The sequence below is a fragment of the Protopterus annectens genome, chromosome 1.part0 (assembly GCF_019279795.1).
Source record: "Protopterus annectens isolate FY-2018-M chromosome 1.part0, PAN1.0, whole genome shotgun sequence".
NCBI lineage: Eukaryota > Metazoa > Chordata > Ceratodontiformes > Protopteridae > Protopterus > Protopterus annectens.
The window spans coordinates 589,986,350-590,004,947 of record NC_056725.1 but is presented as its reverse complement, the minus strand read 5'-3'; the positions used below and the strand labels follow the sequence as shown (position 1 = coordinate 590,004,947).

Below are 18,598 nucleotides of genomic sequence, written 5' to 3'. Positions count from 1 at the left end.
ATATATGTATATATATATATATATATATATATATGTATATATATATATGTATATATATATATGTATATATATATATATATGTATATATATATATATATATATATATCCGTATATATATATATATATATATATATATATATATATATATATATATATATATACACACTATATAATATATATAAAACCTGTGTGACAGATGAGTGTAGCTTAAACATAGATTTTTGAGTAAGATGCAGGAATCTTAGCCTACCTAGTCTGAACATTTTCTTGTATATGCAGTGTATGTTCTACTTAGCCAGGGTTCTCCCCAGTTTATATGAAACATTCCTTTTTTGTTTGTATCCTGCAGTTATGAATGTTGTCATTGTTTTGACCCTGCCATGTCTTCTAAAGGAGTGCTCTCATCATCTGCTACCCCTTCTGTGAAAAGATAATCCTTGTATTTCCCCAGATGCATTCACACTTGACTTTCAAATTGTGTTTGTTTTCTAGAACCTTTTTATAAAATTGTTTTAACATGGATTATACTGATCCTCATATTACCCAGCTATTTTTCCATTATAAAATATAGTGAGAACTGTTTCATATTATTTGTTTTGTTTTTGGCTTCCCCCAAGAACTTTGCGTGATGGTGCTTCTACCTGTACCGAATTAGCCAGATTTTCCCAAGTTATGTAAGAAAACTGTAGCCTATTCATTCTTCCTGGAAATTCTTATCATCCCCTCTGTTGCCTGGCAAGAGTCAGATGGTGGGTGCAGGCCAGCTTGTTACTTTTTGGGGGCAACTTTCCCTCTTCTCTTGAGAGCACCCCAAAAGAGCTGCCTCCTGAGGGGAAGCATATTTCGACATAGCAGTTCTCCTTGGCTGCATACTGTGAATACTCTAATGGACTTATGGGCTTGGTTGACTTAGAACTCCATTAAGTGATTATTTGTTGCACCTGCTAGTTGTCAGTTGTGTGCCCACCTTTCCTCCCCTCCGGGGTAGGTAAGCTGGCAACAGCCCTTCACTCCCATTTTCTCTGGCTTGCTCCTACAGGTACCTGAGATACTGATAGAAGACTGGTTGCCTTACAGCATAGCCAGGGCTTTCTCTCTGTGCCACACAGCTGGCTACAAATGGTCTTAAAGTGCAGAGAATGCTGAACTAGTACCATGCTGCTTTAAATATATGTGTTTTATTTGATTAGTAAAAGCGCAGCAAGAGAGGTAAAGGAAAAGAGAGGGATATCTAAGAACCTAGGAGAGAAAAGAGAACCTTAGTAAGGCATAAAAATGTAGTCACAAATGGGACAAATAATTCACTCCTATGTCTTACAGTCTCCAGCCCCATTCCTTATTAAAAAAAAAAAAAACTTGAATGTCTTACTGTACAAGTGGTACACGTTTCTATATAGGAGCGGAGTCTAATTTCTCACTACTGCTGGCCTGGAAAGTTCTTGTTTTGGGGTGGTAATTGTAATCTCCATATATTGAAAGTTTTTCATTAATGCATGCCACTCAGCCAGTCTTGAGGGCCATTCTCTTCCAGGCCCTGATGAAAAGTTCAGTGTGACCAAGAAAATGTGTGAATATTGGAAACTGGAATGGACTACTACAGCAGAACTCAAAGTAGCTTTATAAGCATGATTAAAACTACAGTGCCCCCAGTTCCAATGGACAAGCTTACTGGACTTCACTCCACAGTGGGAAAAGCCTGGGACAAGTGGCAAATTTATGTTCCCATCCCTGTATCCCCTCAGCTGATGACTATCGGAATTGGATCAAATTTGGTAAACATTTGTGGGTAAGAAATGAAAAATAGAGCATTTGCCAGGCAAATATCCTGGGTGAGGAAGCACACAAAATAAATACTTTTCTGCAAGTATCACTTCTCCCACTGTAAATATTTGTTTCCTCCAAAAGGCTTCTGGTAGAGAAGCTGCCATGTTCTGCAGTTGTCTGTATATAATAGAGAATGAAGCAAACCTAACTGCTGCTCAGTAGTATCCAACACAGCCTCCAAAGATAATGCATTTGGCAACTTTCCCTTGTAGCTAGTAAGATACTGTTAACGGTTAACCACTCAGACTATGAACCTTCCCAGTAATAAAAACAGTAGTACTTTAGTGCCCCATGATTTGACAGAAGGAAGAACACTAATGTTAATGGGAAACTGGAACCCTTCTTTCTCCTAGACTATAAATCTACAAATTATCTGCAGTAGAACGTGTCCACGATTACTGGGAGATCTCGGAAGAGACAGCCCCAATTTAATATCGTCTCACTGATCTCCCTGGCTAATGGAGTCATTCTCCATGGACCTGAGAGCTTGAGATCTGGTGGGTGATAACTGATTTGTAATTAGGGTTTCAAATCAAGCGCACTTTTCCATATTCCACATTTCCATATTTTAGTAAACCTTTCATCAGGGACCTGGGAATATAAATAGCATGAAATCACCTTGTGAAGAGCACCTTCCCATATCAGAAGTATGCCTAATAAATATTCCTTTGAAAAGGGGAGGGTGTCTAAATGATGTGCACTTGAAGTCCTCTCTACCCCCCATTTTAATCATCCACTCCTATTCCTGTCTTGATAGAGGCACACCAAACTTGTTATCTTGTCCTGGGCAGTATCCTGTAATTCAAGTTGAAACGCACTTCCTGGAGGCAGACATTGTTTGGACATGACACTCTAATATGTTAAAAATTCTGGAGCTCTTTAATTTACTAGCAATAACCCTAAGTACATTTTGTAATTTTGCCCCTATTCTGCTGGTGTAAGCTGGTATAAAAAAATATAATACCATTTGATGTTCTTCGTGTTTCACTGTTGCAGTCATCACATTTGGGTTATCTGCTTGCAGTAGCCCTCAGTCGGCCTGATTACCAAAGTCTTGGGTCCTGCGTCGGTTGCTGTCTCATCTTCCATGACGTCAGGTAGTCAGAGGTATAAAGCATGCAGCCGATGCCATTACATCAGTCTTTTTTGCCGTGCGGTGCCCGAAGCAGAAGCAGTTCACAAGTGCCTGTCTGCCGTCTCCTGAAATTTTCGTTTTCGAGTTTCAGAACCGAAGTCTTCAACTAAAGCTATGTACCCTGTTGGGAAAACTTTTTCTTGCTCTAAAGCGATGTCCATAAAAGTCAATAATTGTATTTCTTGTGGAAAGCAAATACCTCATAAAGATTTCCATTCGTACTGTATTCTTTGCCTAGGCCCTGACCATGACATACCCCACTGTCGTTTTTGTGCTTTATTCAAGCAATGAACTATTCGTCGTCGGTATATTTACGCTTATAAATATTTTGGTACTCTGTTCAATTATCCAGATATGTCTTCGGTAAGCCATCCGACTACCGACATTCCGAAAATACGCAAAGATAGACAGAGACAGGCCGCCTAGATCCAAAGCTGCCAACGTCGTTTCTCTAGTTCGCCAGTACTCAGTGAGGTGCTTTCGCAGCCCCCGATACCCGCTACTTCAGATTCGCAGGCCTCTACTGAGACCCATTCGGAGTCCGGTATGCCGCGAGATGCTTCAGCTGTGGAACCTGCGGATGTCTCTACCTTGGATGGGTCCGGAGCCGCTGTGCAGGCACCAGCTTCTGAGGGTGTACTCAGGCCTACTGACTTGCATATTAAACCGAAGCCATCTTCTTCAAGGCCTAAAACTCGAACCATGCCTAGAAAACCAACGCCCAGACCGCATGGTCAGGCCTCTATGCCTAAAAAACAAATAAGAATGGCTGAAGACCTTATTACTTTAATCAGGCGAAGCCAACCTTCCACCCCTAAGAGACCTAGGGCTGAATTTGCTTATGGTACTTCTGACCAGGATTCTGAAATTTCTGTTTCCTCAAATGACCAGGATTTACCCTTATCTACGTATGAGGATTCTGATGCAGAGGACTGTATTCCCTCTGCTTCTCCCCCAGAAGATTTCTCTTTTGGTAAAACCTTGCATACTCTTAAGGAGCATTTTCGCTGGGAAAGCCAGGATTACTCTGATTCTAAAAAGAGGCTCAGGGATTTCTTACTCCAGCCCCAACACAGGCCTTTAGCTATCCCTCCTGTACTAGACATTGTTGATGATGTCTTTTCAGAATGTAGCTTGGAGCCTGACTCTTTACCTCCTGCTCCCAGAAAACCTGACTGATATTACAGGGTTCCTGACTCTCTCAAGTTCCTTTTTAAAAATCCTACTGCGGATCCTGAGACCATTTCACAGGGACTCAAGGGCATTAAGGCTACTACTGCCAAAAATCCTACCCCCTCTGATAGAGACTCCAGGGTACTGGATAGATGGGGTAAGAAGGTATACACTTCTGCAACCTTAGCCATTAGGGCCTTAAACTGCCAGTTTCATATGTTAAAGTATCAGCAGCATATTATTGGATTGCTTAAACAGAAAATGATGTTGATTCCTGACTGTGCTGAAAATAAGGATTTACAGGATTTAATGCATTCTGCTGAATAGGTTGGAAAACATACTTTGCATTGTGGTTTTGGTTCACTAGAGGCATCTTGCAGGGCTGCTGCCACTGGGTCTGTACTTAGAAGGCATGCTTGGCTTAAGGAGCAATCTTTGCCAGATCATGTTAAAGCTAAATTGCTGGATGCTCCCTTAAGTCAGGACTGCCTGTTTGGCAACAGAGCAGAAGAAGTTCTTAAAAAGATGGAGGAAAAAGCTAAATATATATAAACTGTTAAAAGATTTCCTACACGTACAGCCTCCAAGATTTGGTAGGCATTGGCCCTCAAAGAATTGGTCCTTTCCTGCCTCTTCCAGGCCTTCAGTCAAAACCCAGAACCAGCAGAACACCCAGGCGTCAGTCCCAGGGTACTCACAGGACTAAGCAGTGGAGAGCTCCCACTTCCAACTCTGGGAGTAGTAAGACTCCCCCTATGGTAAACTGTCTCAATGACTTAACTTTAAAACTTCCAAGCACTTCTCAACTGACTTCTCCTTTAGGGGGAAAGATTGCTCTGCAGGCAAAAAACTGGGAACTCATTACCCAGGACAAATTTGTTCTAAATATAGTTTCCCAAGGATACAGATTTCACTTCCACACGTTACCAACCCCAAATGGTTGGCCAGATCTTCCCCCAAATCAGTGGGCAGAGAGGCTCAAAAGCAAGTACTCTCTCTCTTAAGCATAAAAGCTATTCAAACTGTACCAGAAGAGGAAAAGGGACAAGGTTTCTACTCAAGACTTGCCTGGTACCCAGAAAAGACAACTCATGGCATCCTATACTGGACCTTTCTATTTTAAACACCTTTTTAGTGATTCCAAAATTCAAGATGCTAACTCTTCACCAGTTGCTTCATATGCTAGGCAAAGATGCCTGGTTGGCAACACTGGATTTAAAGGAAGCCTACCTGCACATCCCAATCAGGGAATCTTGCAGAAGATACCTACGCTTCAAAGCAGGCTACATGCACTATCAGTTCTCTGCACTGCCCTTTGGCTTATCTACTGCACCCAGGGTATTCACAAAGTGCTTAGCTCCAGTCATTGCATTTTGCAGGCAAAGAAATATTCAAATATACTCATACCTGGACGATTGTCTTAATTCAGGCAGAAAGCCAGGACATACTTTTGAATCATCTGGCATTTGTACAAAAGGTGCTAACTTGTCTGGGGTACACCATAAACGAAAAGAAATCACATCTGGTACACTGTCAAAAATTATATTCCTGGGAGCAAGATTGAACACAACTTCCCAGATGGCTTTCCTCATGCCAGGGAAACAAATTCATTTGACGACTTACTTCAAACTAATGGCCACAAAAACCCTGCTATCTGCATGGCAAATACTGCAAGCCTTGGGGTTTATGGCCTCCTGCATTCTACTAATTCCATATGCAAGACTGCATATGAGGAAACTACAGTGGTATCTAAAAAGCCTATGGTGTCAACATTCTCAGGATCTAGAAGCAATGATTCCTACCATACCTTGCCTACGGTTAGAGTTCCTTTGGTGGACAGAGGCCTGCCACCAAAACAAGGGACTGCCATTCACTCTACCCACTGCCGCCCAAACCCTATCAACAGATGCATCAGACTATGCATGGGGGGGGTCACCTGGCAGGGAAGTGCATTCAGGGCAAATGGAGCCCAAGTCAAATGCACCTGCATATCAATCAAAAAGAAATGTTAGCTGTACAGAATGCTCTAACAGCTTTCAAGGACCACATTCTTCCAGGACAATTAATGGTAAAGACGGACAACAACACTGTTATGTGGTACATAAACAAGCAGGGGGGGTACCCATTCTTACCCTCTCTGCAGACTAGCCATGGCTCTGTGGAACACAGCCTTGTGCTACCAAGTGCATGTACAGGCTCAATTCCTGCCAGGAAAACTAAATACACTGGCAGATGAACTAAGCAGAAATCTCATGGACCCACACGAGCGGAAACTGGAACCAAAGACTTTCAACGTGTTGATAAACAAATGGGGGAGCCCAGATATAGACCTGTTTGCCTCCCTCCCAAACTACCAATTGGACAAATTCTGCACAAGGACTCCCCACAAACAAGCTTGGAAAGTGGATGCTCTGCCCTTCAGTTGGAAAAATCTATAATTTTTTGCCTTTCCTCCTCTGCCTCTCCTCTCCAAAGTACTACTAAAGATCAAACAGGACAAACCAAGGATGATACTGATTGCACCAGACTGGCCATGTCAATACTGGTACCCACTGCTTGCTCCATGGTACCTGCATCAGACCGCTACCCTGCTGTCACAGCAGGAGAGCCAGATTCTGCACCCTCAGCTTCAAACCCTGAACCTGGCAGCCTAGCTAATTACCTAATCTCTCCGTTACCATCCCTCAGTAAACAAGTGTTGGATGTAATTTTGGAGGCAAGGAGGCCTAGTACTAGAAAATCTTATGCTGAAAAAATGGAAAAGATTCTGTGCCTGGAACCAAACTCAATGGATGGCCACAGCAGCGCCCAGTTTACCTCAGATTCTTCAGTACTTAACTGAGATGCTTCACAAGGGCCTTTCTTTTTCCTCCATCAAAATTCACGCCTCAGCCATTTCAGCTCATTACAACACAGAACCACCCCTCTTCTCTCCTCCACTGCTCAAGCAGTTCCTCAGAGGGGCCAAAAACATAAGACCACCCAGGAGAGCCCCAAATCCAGCCTGGGACCTTAACTTTGTATTGGAAAAACTCACTCTTCCTCCTTTTGAGACAGCTGCAAGTGCAGAGTTAAAATTCCTTTCTTGGAAAACAGCCTTCCTTTTAGCAATCACTACAGGAAGAAGGGTATCTGAATTACAGGCCCTTATGGCAGTGGAGCCTTTCAGCATCTTTCATGCGGACAGGGTGTCCCTCAGGACCAATCCCTCCTTCATACCCAAGGTGGTATCCAGTGTGGCTCTTAATCAGTCCATTCATTTGCCAACCTTCTTTTCTAATCCACAGAACAAAGGGGAATGGATACTGCACTCCTTAGATGTGCACAGACAACTTGGATTTTACTTGAACAGGACTAAACCTCAAAGGAAATCTGAGCAACTGCTGGTGGCATTTTCTGCAGGGGCAGAGGGGAAGGCTATTTCAAAGCAAACCATTTCTAAATGGATAGGCCATTGCATTCATTTCTGCTATAAGCACCATGGAAAACCTATCCCATATGGGATTAGATCCCATTCAACCAGGGCTGCATCTACCTCTACAGCCTTTCTCAGAGGTTTCCCTACCAGGGACATCCTAGAAGCTGCTACCTGGAGTTCTGTACATACTTTCACCAAGCATTACCATTTGCCAGTTTTCTCTAAATCCAGAGCTGGTTTTGCCAGTGCAGTCTTGCAGGGCCTTATAGCTGGTCCTAATGCTATCTAAATTCTTCCTCCCATCCTTAGCTTTGGGAATCTACCCAAATGTGATGATTGCAACAGTGAAACACAGTATAGTTGTGTACACTTACCATAAATGTAGATGTTCGAGTGTATTCACTGTTGCAGTCCTGGTTACCCTCCCTCCAGCCCCCTGACATCTTTTGGCTATACCTCTACTCTGCTTTAGTATGCTTAAAAGCTTTTTGGTGTATTTGCTTTTTTGTTGGGAGGTGTAACCTTGTGTGCCTTGTGTGTGTGTGTGTGTGTGTGTGTGTGTGTGTGTGTGTGTAGATATATATATATATATATATATATATATATATATATATTTAATTGCTTCCCATTAGGGGGGCACCTGACATCTGGGGCAAGAAAAACTGATGTAATGGTGTCTGCTGCATGCTTTATACCCTTGACTACCTGATGTCATGGAAGATGAGACAGCAACCGACGCAGGACCCAAGACTGATGATCAGGCCGACTGTGACCAAATGTGATGACTGCAACAGTGAATACACTCAAACATCTACATTTATGGTTAGTGTACACAACTATACTTTCTTTTACTCTGTAAAAGGCAAGATATGAAAATAAAGCAGTTATGTGTATATCAAATAACCCCTTCCATAAACCACAGATATATGCAGACCTATGACTTCAACTGTGCGTTGTCTATTCACAAAAACTAAATACAAACTGGAACCAGGAATACTCGACAGACCAGTAACTTAAAATTCCTGTGTAGTAGCAATGAAAAACCATAAACGCAAAATTCCAAAGATGTTAATTCAATTGAAGCAGACTGGAGGCAAATTCAAGTCCTTTAATGTCACAATGAGTTAAGTGCTTTCGTTTCTTATACTGTCGAAACTTCATCTGAACTAAAACCAAATGTTAAACAAACGCTTATAAATTCTACTTTAAAACATCACGTTTTTATTTGCAAAAATGTTTTTTATTTTTTAACAAGAACAATGAACAATTATTTACATTTGACTATGATAAACTATACACACGGCCCATAAAATGTATGTATGTATATATGTGTGTGTGAGTGTATATATATATATATATATATATATATATATATATATATATATATATATATATATATATATACACACACACACACACAACAAAGAAATCATTCAATCAATATTTCTCTAGTAAAGTTTGCAATTTTTCCCAAGCAATTACATTATGTGTTAAATTTTCTGTTTTCAACTTTATGGTAGAGATTTCTTTTATCACATATAGATTTGGCTGAATGAATGAATTAATTAATTCATTATTAAATAAGAGAGGAGATTCAGATTTCCAGTTCTTTGTTGCAGCTTTCCTTGCTACTGCTAGAATTGACAACAGCATATGCATTTGAGTTTTAGGTACACCTTCTGGAACTGGTACATTAAACAAGGTAAGAGAGAGTCAGAAATATTACAGTTATCATTCCATAAGGCTTTACAGAAATTTCTAACCTCATTCCAAAATGAGGATACCTTTTCACAAGTGACACTCATATGGAACCCATCAGTGTCTACTGTTTTACATCTCCAGCATTTTGTGTCATTATTTTTATATATTTTTGCAATTCTGTGTGGGGTCAAAAAACACCTATGTAGGAAATTCTATGTATAGATTCTCCACTGGGGAAAGGCTGTTGTTCTTCCTGCTGATTTTAAGTGTTTTGTTATTAGTGGAAAATTCACCACAGAAAGACACACACAAAAAAAAAAACTAGATAATCCAACAAAAGCTGTAAACTGGACCCCAGGCACATTCTATTAGTATCCTTAAAAGTAAAACTCTTAAGTTGGAAATAAAATCACTTTATTAGTAAACAAAGTAGTAGCTGAATAAAATCACTGGCAAGCGCTTTCATTTAATAAAATATTAAACTTTATCAGACACCATATTTTTACATCACTTCCTTAAACACCCAAAGGTTCCTCGTCATTGGATAAGATCAATTTAAATTTTTTTTTTGAAAAATCAAAAACCACAACCACTATTGCCTGCCTAAAACAAATACCATATACAAATCATTGAAGTGCAACAAATCTAAAATACAAATACAACAAAATTGACTATCTACATGTAAAAATACAAAAGACATTAAATTTGTCTTTATATTGCCTGTTATGGCTCACTTTATTATTATACATGTCTTATGTATTAGTATAGTGCACTGGAGCGTCTTGCTTTCCAGTGCTTTTAATTTTAACACTGTTGCGATGGAACTATGCTCATTAATCCTCGGCCAACTATCCGCTTGCAACCGGATTTGCCACCTTAATTCTCTTATTTCTGGAAGCAGCCCCCAAGTTTTTTTGTTGTCTGTAATGACTTGATCTATTGCTAAAAACTAAACTGATGTTCTAAATTATCACTAACATGTTTAGCTAAAGCGTTAGTTAAATTGTGCTTTCTTATGGCATAATCATGTTCATAGATTCTTTGGCAAATGTTTCTCTCAGTTTTGCCAATCTAAAATGCTGGGCATGAGTCACAATTGACTAAATATATCGCTGCTTTCAAATTACAGTTGTATTTTCCTTTTATTTGGTGTCTAAAATTTCTCACTATAAAATTATCTGCCACTTTTATTTTGTGGCACCATGCACATGCCCCACATTTAAACAGATCATGTTTACCAATATCATCAGGGGACTTAATCTTCTTAAGCACATCCTTAAAGTTCATACCTTTTCTGTATATGATGGCTGGGCTTTCAACCTACATGTTCCCTTATGTTAGAATCATCTGTTAAAATGGGCCACTATTTTTCAAAAATAGATCTCAAAATTCTAAAATCATCACTGAAGGTGATGATTAATGCTTTTGAAAAGTCAGAGACCTGCTCCTTGTTGTGGTGGTATGTTCCCATATCAATGCTAAATTCTACTGTAGGAGTTTCAAAATTATCCCCACATAAAATGGGCTTAAAATAACCATTCATTCTTTTTCTTGTAACTTCTTGGATTAAATCATCAATTAATTCCATTGGGTATGCTCTTTTGAGGAACATTGAGTGTAAGGTGTTACACTCTTGAATAAAGTCCTCTTGTCTGATGACGATTCGAGCTGCCCTTACCAACTGTCCTTTGACAACAGATCTTTTTTAGTGTTGTGGATGTGAACTGCTGTAATGCAGGAAACAGTTGGAATACATTTCTTTCCTATAAATTGTAGTGGCATGTCTCTTGTTAGCATCATCTTTAAATAAATGGACATCCAAATAGTCCATAAAATTTAGGTTAACATTCCAGGTGAATTTAAGAAACGTGGTTGTATTATTTATGTATTCCTTGAATTCTTCCAACACTATCAATGACCCTTTCCATATGGAGGCATATGTCATCCTGGAATCTATGATATGTTCTAATATGACTGTTTGGACTCAAAAATTAACATTTTTTTCCCAGTATGCCATGACAGTATTAGCGTAGGCCCGACCACAAGGTGAGCCCATAGCTATTCCTTTTTTCTGCAAATAATATCTGTTGTTAAAGGTAATATGGTTGTTACTGAGTACCAACTCTAAAAGTTCCATAATAAGGGTGGTAGTGTTGTGGGATATCCTATGTTCTATTAACGTTTCATTCACCCATTCTAATCCCATTTCTTGCGGAATAACCTTATGAAGGTCACGAACATCTATGGTCACCAGTATATCATTCTAATCATATTGTGTTTCATTTATGAAAGCCAAAAATGTCCAGAAGTCTTTAAAAATATGTATTTTATATATATATATATATATATATATATATATATATATATATATATATATATATATATATATATATATATACATACATATATATATATATATATATATATATATATATATATATATAAAATGGTTTGTTTTTGAGTCCAGCTATAATAGTCATATTAGAACATATCATAGATTCCAGGATGACATATGTCTCCATATGGAAAGGGTCATTGCTAGTGTTGGAAGAATTCATGGAATACATAAATAATACAACCACGTTTCTTAAATTCACCTGGAATGTTAACCTACATTTTATGGACTATTTGGATGTCCATTTATTTAAAGATGACACTAACAAGAGATATGCCACTACAATTTATAGGAAAGAAACGTATTCCATCTCTTTCCTGCATTACAGCAGTTCACGTCCACAACACCAAAAAAGATCTGCTGTTAAGGGACAGTTGGTAAGGGCAGCTCGAATGGTCATCAGACAAGATGACTTTTTTTCAAGAGTGTAACACCTTACGCTCAATGTTCCTCAAAAGAGCATACCTCATGGAATTAATTGATGATTTAATCCAAGAAGTTACAAGAAAAAGAATGACTGGTTATTTTAAACCCATTTTGTGTGGGGATAGTAACCCTACTGGATTAATGGGAGATAATTTTGAAACTCCCACAGTAGAATTTAGCATTGATATGGAAACATGCCACCATAACAAGGAACAGGTCTCTGACTTTTCAAAAGCATTAATCATCACCTTCAGTGATGACTTTAGAATTTTGACATCTATTTTTGAAAAATATTGGCCCATTTTAACAGATGATTCTAGCATCAGGGAGCATGTAGGTGAAAGACCAGCCATCATATATAGAAAAGGTATGAACTTTAAGGATTTGTTTAATGAGAGGAAGTCCACTGATGACATTGGTAAACATGGTATGTGTAAATGTGGGGCATGTGCATGGTGCCACAAAATAAAAGTGGCAGATCATTTTATGGTGAGAAATTTTAGACACCAAATAAAAGGAAAGTACAATTGCAATTCGAATGCAGTGATATATTTAGCCAATTGTGACTCATGCCCAGCATTTTACATTGGCAAAACTGAGAGAAAAATTTGCCAAAGAATCTACGAACATGAATATGCCATAAGAAAGCGCAGTTTAACTAACGCTTTAGCTAAACATGTTAGTGATAATTTAGAACATCAGTTTAGTTTTTTAACATTAGATCAAGTCATTATAGATGACAAAAAAGTGGGGCTGCTTCTAGAACTAAGAGAATTAAGGTGGCAAATCTAATTGCAAGCTGTTATTTGGCCAGGGATTAATGAGCTTATTTCCATCGCACCAGTGTTAAAATTAAAAGCACTGGAAAGGAAGAAGCTCCAGTGCACTATACTAACACATAAGACATGTATAATAATAAAGTGAGCCATAACGGGCAATATAATGACAAATTTAATGTCTTTTCTATGTTTACATGTAGACAGTCGTATTATTTTGTTGTATTTGTATTTTAGATTTTTTGGACTTCAACAATTTGTATATGGTATTTGTTTTAGGCAGGCAATAGTGGTTGTGGTTTTTGATTTTTCAAAAAAAATGTTTTCAAATTGTTCTTATCCAATGACAAGGAACCTTTGGGTATTTAAGGAAGTGATGTAAAAATATGGTGTCTGATGAAGTTTAATATTTTATTAAATGAAAGCACTTACCAGTGATTTTATTCAGCTATTTTGTTCCCTAATAAAGTGATTTTATTTCAAACTTGGAATTTTACTCTTAAGGATACTGAGTGCGCCTGTTGTCCAGTTTACAGCCTTTGTTGGATTAGTGGAAAATTCTTCTCTGTTTATTTTAGTAGAATAATTCCAATAAGAGCCATCTGTAAAGGTAAAGTCAGATCTAATGGTTTTATGTATCTCAGATATCAAATGTGAAGGCATTGTCCCCCAGACATCTATTGCATCCTCCCATTTCACTGGTGTTACAGTATTTAATTTATATCAGAGAGAATTGTTTTGAATGATTTCACTAGGTCCCTTCTCCATTTTCTTACAGACATGGTGTCACATTGTTATGAATCACCAGGTTTCTCTACTGCCTCCTTTCTCAGCTGCCCCCCCCCCCCCTTTTAGGCTTACACTACAGTCTCCCTATTCAGAAGCTGGTAGGCTACCAATAAAGTTTCCAGAGCCAAAGCCATCAAGAAAGTGTATTTCCGAAAGCAGTGTGCAGGGCCAGGTTTAGAGCCATTTACTGATGATGGGGATGAAGGAGAGAGTGCTACTTCTCCATCTTTTTTCGGTGACCTAGAATTTGGTGTGCTGCTCCATTTATAGCAGGAGAGGAGTGGCTGGACCTCAGAAGCTTCTCCTGTCCCCACAGACAAATGTAGAAAGCCTGCTGGGTGATGTAGTAATTACCTGGATGGCAGTTTGTTTGGTACACATTATGGGAAATATATCTTTTGTTTTGGAGCACCTGGATATACTAGTACCACTGAAGGCAGATCAGGATAGTGTGGAATGAGACCAAGAGGACATTTGGACTGCAGACAAGAGACTGCCATCCGTACCAAGGATTGATATCAGAGTATAGGCAAAGATAAAGGGATGGGGAACCTTAGGTTAAAGGCCTGCTCTGGTAGAATTTGTTGTTGAATGTTAAACAGAAACTGCTATTAGAAAGGGATAATTAGTAGAGAATGTAAAATATTGCATGATAACTATAAGACTCAGAGGAGGTTAGAAAAGATTGGGAAGAGGGACTGGAAAAACAATTTACAAGAGAACAATGGGAAGGCATATGTTTGGCTCCCAAGTATGCAACACGTTCTGAAAGGTTTAGGATCTTTGCTTTGGAAATGTTTGCACAGGCATTTTTACACCCCAAGCAGACTTCAAAAAAAATTTCCTTGGGTAAATAAATGTTGGAGGTGTGATGGGGAAGAAAGATGTAACCTGGAAAACATATTTTGAGAGTGTAATGAGTTGGCAGATTTTAAAAATTCCCAACAGAGTTCTCTATCAGAAACACTGGATAAACAAATGGCTGTATCTAAGGAAATTATTCTTTTGAGCTGGGATACAGGATCTGAATTGCCTAGACACAGCAAGGCCTGTCAAGTTTAATTATGTTGGTTGCCAAAAAATCAATTACAAGAAAATGGAAATCAGAGTCGAAACCAATTGTATTTGAAGTATTTGATATTATAAAAGTAATAAAAGAACTGCATGAAGCACCTTTTAGAAAAGGGGAAGCAGTAAATTTGCATATAAATTAATGGAAATTGTGGCTACAAAATATGCCGAATAATGTTTAGGCGGAGGAGGATGGAGTTTTTATGGGAAGGCAGGAATTCAGCAATTTATGTAATGTTGGACTGATGATAGTTACTAAGAAAGAAAATATATTTATTTTTATTTATTTTAGTTTAGTTTATTTATCCTTAGACCAGGTTAGTCTCACTAGGCCAGTAGCCTCTTTACATTTGTGTGTGTCGTGTTTTGCTTCTGGTCTAGACGCGAACACAGCTCAGAGAAACAGGGAGTTAATCTAAGTAAAAATGGAGGTCAGAGGTGAGAATAGAAAGGTAGGTGGAGATTTTGGTGCTGCTATTCAAACAGAGGATACATTATTTTTATCACAGAAGGAGTCTAAGGTAAAGGAGAGTGTGACAGGAGAACCTGGCATGTCAAAGATGAGGGAAAGGCAATCAAGCCTTTTCAAAGCAGGCTTAATGTGGCAGATACAGTGGAGGTAGACGCAGAAGATTTGTTCCAGCAGAAACTGTTCAAATCCCAAGTTGCAAAACAAGGTTGTGTTGTTGCAACCCTCAAGTCAGTTGGGTTGCGTGATGATATATTATTGGGTATGGTCAATTGAAAGTGAGCCAGAAGATGGTAAGGACATGTCGTGGGGAGAGATGATGGACATGATGCAGAACAAAGAAATGCAGCAGAGTGAAGGTATGAAGGTTGAGAAAAAATCCTATGAAAAAGCAGTCAAAGAAGGGATACATGGTAAGCAAATCTGAAGAAAAAGAGATTGTTTAAAGTACAGATTGAACAGAAGGAAGATACAGAAATGGATAGATATAAGGTATTGGACGAAGTTATTAAGACCTTGAATCAAAGCTAATTGAGGTAAGAGCATTCATCCATAGTAATAAAGATACTTTTTGTGACATTATTTTCGAGACTGGGCAGATAATGGAAAGGTTTATAGAAGAATATGAAAAAAAGAAAAACTGTGCACCATGGAACGTAAATGTACTTAAGCCCTCTTTTTAGGAAACTAAGAAACAAATTAATATTCAGTTCACAAATTAATATTCAATTCAGAACTGAAGTAGAAAAAGAGACTTTAAAAAACATTTGTTTTATTTATTTAATGATGTACTGAATATCTCAAAGGAGGAGGACACTAGAGGTTTATGGAAACTGGAAAATGACAGTATTGTACGTATTCCAAGTGTTATTAATGTTGAAGTGATAGAACCCTGGTTAGATATTGGGGACAGCCGAAAACATGCTTTCTGTGTGGAAAAACAGATAATTTAACTAACAATTGTGAAAAAAGACTTATGTTTTTTTTATGTGGGGGCATATGACATGATACAAAAAGTTGTAAACCAAAATGTTATAAATGTAAAAGAGTGGGAAATTTGGGGGGGGGTGAAGAAAAAGAAAATGTAGTGTTGGACATAACAGAGGAAGTAGAAGAACAAGGTCAAAAGGATAGTTCTAGAAAATAAATTAGAAGTGGAAGAAATAGGGGAATATAGTAGCATTACTGATGGATAACAGATGTTACAAAAAGATAAAGTGAAGGAAGACAAGCATAGAAAATATAGAAGAGGAGTCTGGTTTAATTGAGAATAGTGATGTTAAATGAAATATAGCAAAATAAAAGAGAAATTCAATTGGTAAAAGAGTGAGAGAAAGGAAAAGGAAGAATATAGAAGATTTAAAAATAGAAAGGGAAAGGACGAATACACATTAAAGTAGTTACATGTAACGTTTTGTCATTAAATGTTAATAGTTTTAAGAAGTTGGAAAGAAGGATAGGTTTGGAGTGGTGTAAAAAGCTTGATAGTGATCTTATTATACTAGAAGATATTAGATTTTTGTCAAAGCCAGAAAGAATTCAAACTGAAGTATGGCGGGGAAAAATGTAATATGGAGTTTTGGGAAGACGCATGCTTGGGAATACTTGTATAAAGAATCAATTAAAGTATTAGATGTCACCATTGTCATAATGGGTAGAATTACTGTTATTGATGTAACATGGAGAGAACATGTTATGATAACTTTGGTTAAACAAGCTACAAATAGGTGCTCCATTCAAAATATATTAAACATTGTTGACTTCTTGTATCGTTTGTCAACTTTGTAAAAGGCATTTCTTGCATCCTAAGCCATATAAAACTTCATATTAACTCTTAAGTAAAATAGATAAAGTAATGTTCAGCATTGATTTGTACAAACTTTCAAAACATTGCAGCATAGGTTTGCATTTTCTCTAATACACTTCCAAGAAGAAAACAATCTATCTCTTAACAGAACGTAGATTCCAGATGAACATGTACAGCAGTCATAGCTGTAGTAAAGGAGAAACCTGTTCTATTCCTCCAGTGCTTCATTCATCCTTTTCAGAGTCTTCCTCTATATTGTGAACTACTCTAGTATCTGCATTTAACTTTGAAAATATTTCTACTCTTGCCTTTTAATGTTGAGGCCTGTAGATTCAGAATGGCCAAAATTATTTTCCCCTAAATGTGAAAATAACCTTCAAAAGTTACAGACCTGTTTTTATTTGGTAAGGTTCTCACAACCGTTTGCATTTCATATTAGTCTCTTGCATTCATAGCTGTACACCGCTCTGCATTTTACTTGCCGTGATTCTGTACAAGTGTCATGGTTAACTGCAACAAGTGTATGGTGACAGTCTTGTACAGCACAAAAAAAAGGCATGAATGACTCCGTCATTTGTCATTTTTGTACATGGTTTAGTACAATGAGGAACAACTAAAAAGCTAAATGAGAAAGAACGTTGAAAAGAAATCAACAAGAAACTTGTTATTATAACAACAAATGTACTTCTGAATCACATTAGATAAGAGTTTAAAATGTGTGATATGTTGGTGACTTTTTTTCTCTCTTTCACAGCTGGTTGTGTGGGTGGATCCTTTAGATGGAACCAAGGAATACACAGAAGGTTAGTCTGTTAGTGTGTGTTTAAGCATGGTACATTTGACTTCTTTAGTACACCGTTCAATATTTATTCCTTTTTATTTGTTACTTCAACATGCTACTCTTCTAAGCAGCATAACATTGAAAGGAAGCATGTCCTGCATTCTGGCCAGCAGGAAGTCTGTCAGCTGTATATTTCCACAAAACTGCTCCATCCAGCGGCATAAAGCCATGAGGATGCAGCTATACTAACAGGTACTCCACGGTGCCCCTTTCAGTCCGTTCCCACCAACGTTTTGCATGCACTTGCTTTGTGGCTACCTATTTAATAAGCTTTTTTTGTGTCTGACATTAAACACAACATTATGGTCTGCTTAGTCTATAAGGGTCTTAACTGAGCCAGTTGATATCCTAGTCAAAAGGTTTATCAGGACAAAGAGTGGGGTCTTTTATGTTGGATTAATTAGTGAATTAATAGATGAACAAAATATTTTGGAGTTATTTTTGTGGTTGATTTGTAGATGAGTATAGAAGTTATTTTTCTTTATTTTTGATCTACTCATTTTTGACCTAATTATGCAGGTGCCTAAATGTTTGTAGATGAGGACCGGCTCTTTCCATGCGAGGACTGGCTCTTTCCATGCTTTATCTTTTGTCACCCATTACGTGTTTAATTTGTTGATTTTCAGTATAGTTTTTAATGGGACTTGTAAAAGAAAACTTTTCTCAAGAATTCGTTTCTCAACAGAATATTGTTCTCATCCATCTTTATACAAAAGAACACTAAAGTTTTGAAAAACATTGCCTGTGAACATATTAAGAAAGATGAAATGTGT

At 38.0% G+C, this 18,598-nt stretch overlaps 1 protein-coding gene across 1 annotated transcript in view; it reads left to right on the top strand.

Annotated features, from left to right (window-relative positions):
* Positions 1-18,598, top strand: part of BPNT1 (3'(2'), 5'-bisphosphate nucleotidase 1) — a 561,382-nt gene that overhangs the window by 122,772 nt on the left and 420,012 nt on the right. The window contains exon 5 of the mRNA XM_044061632.1: positions 17,739-17,787. Within this exon, the coding sequence (XP_043917567.1) occupies positions 17,739-17,787 (49 nt within the window). The remainder of the gene's footprint in view (positions 1-17,738; positions 17,788-18,598) is intronic.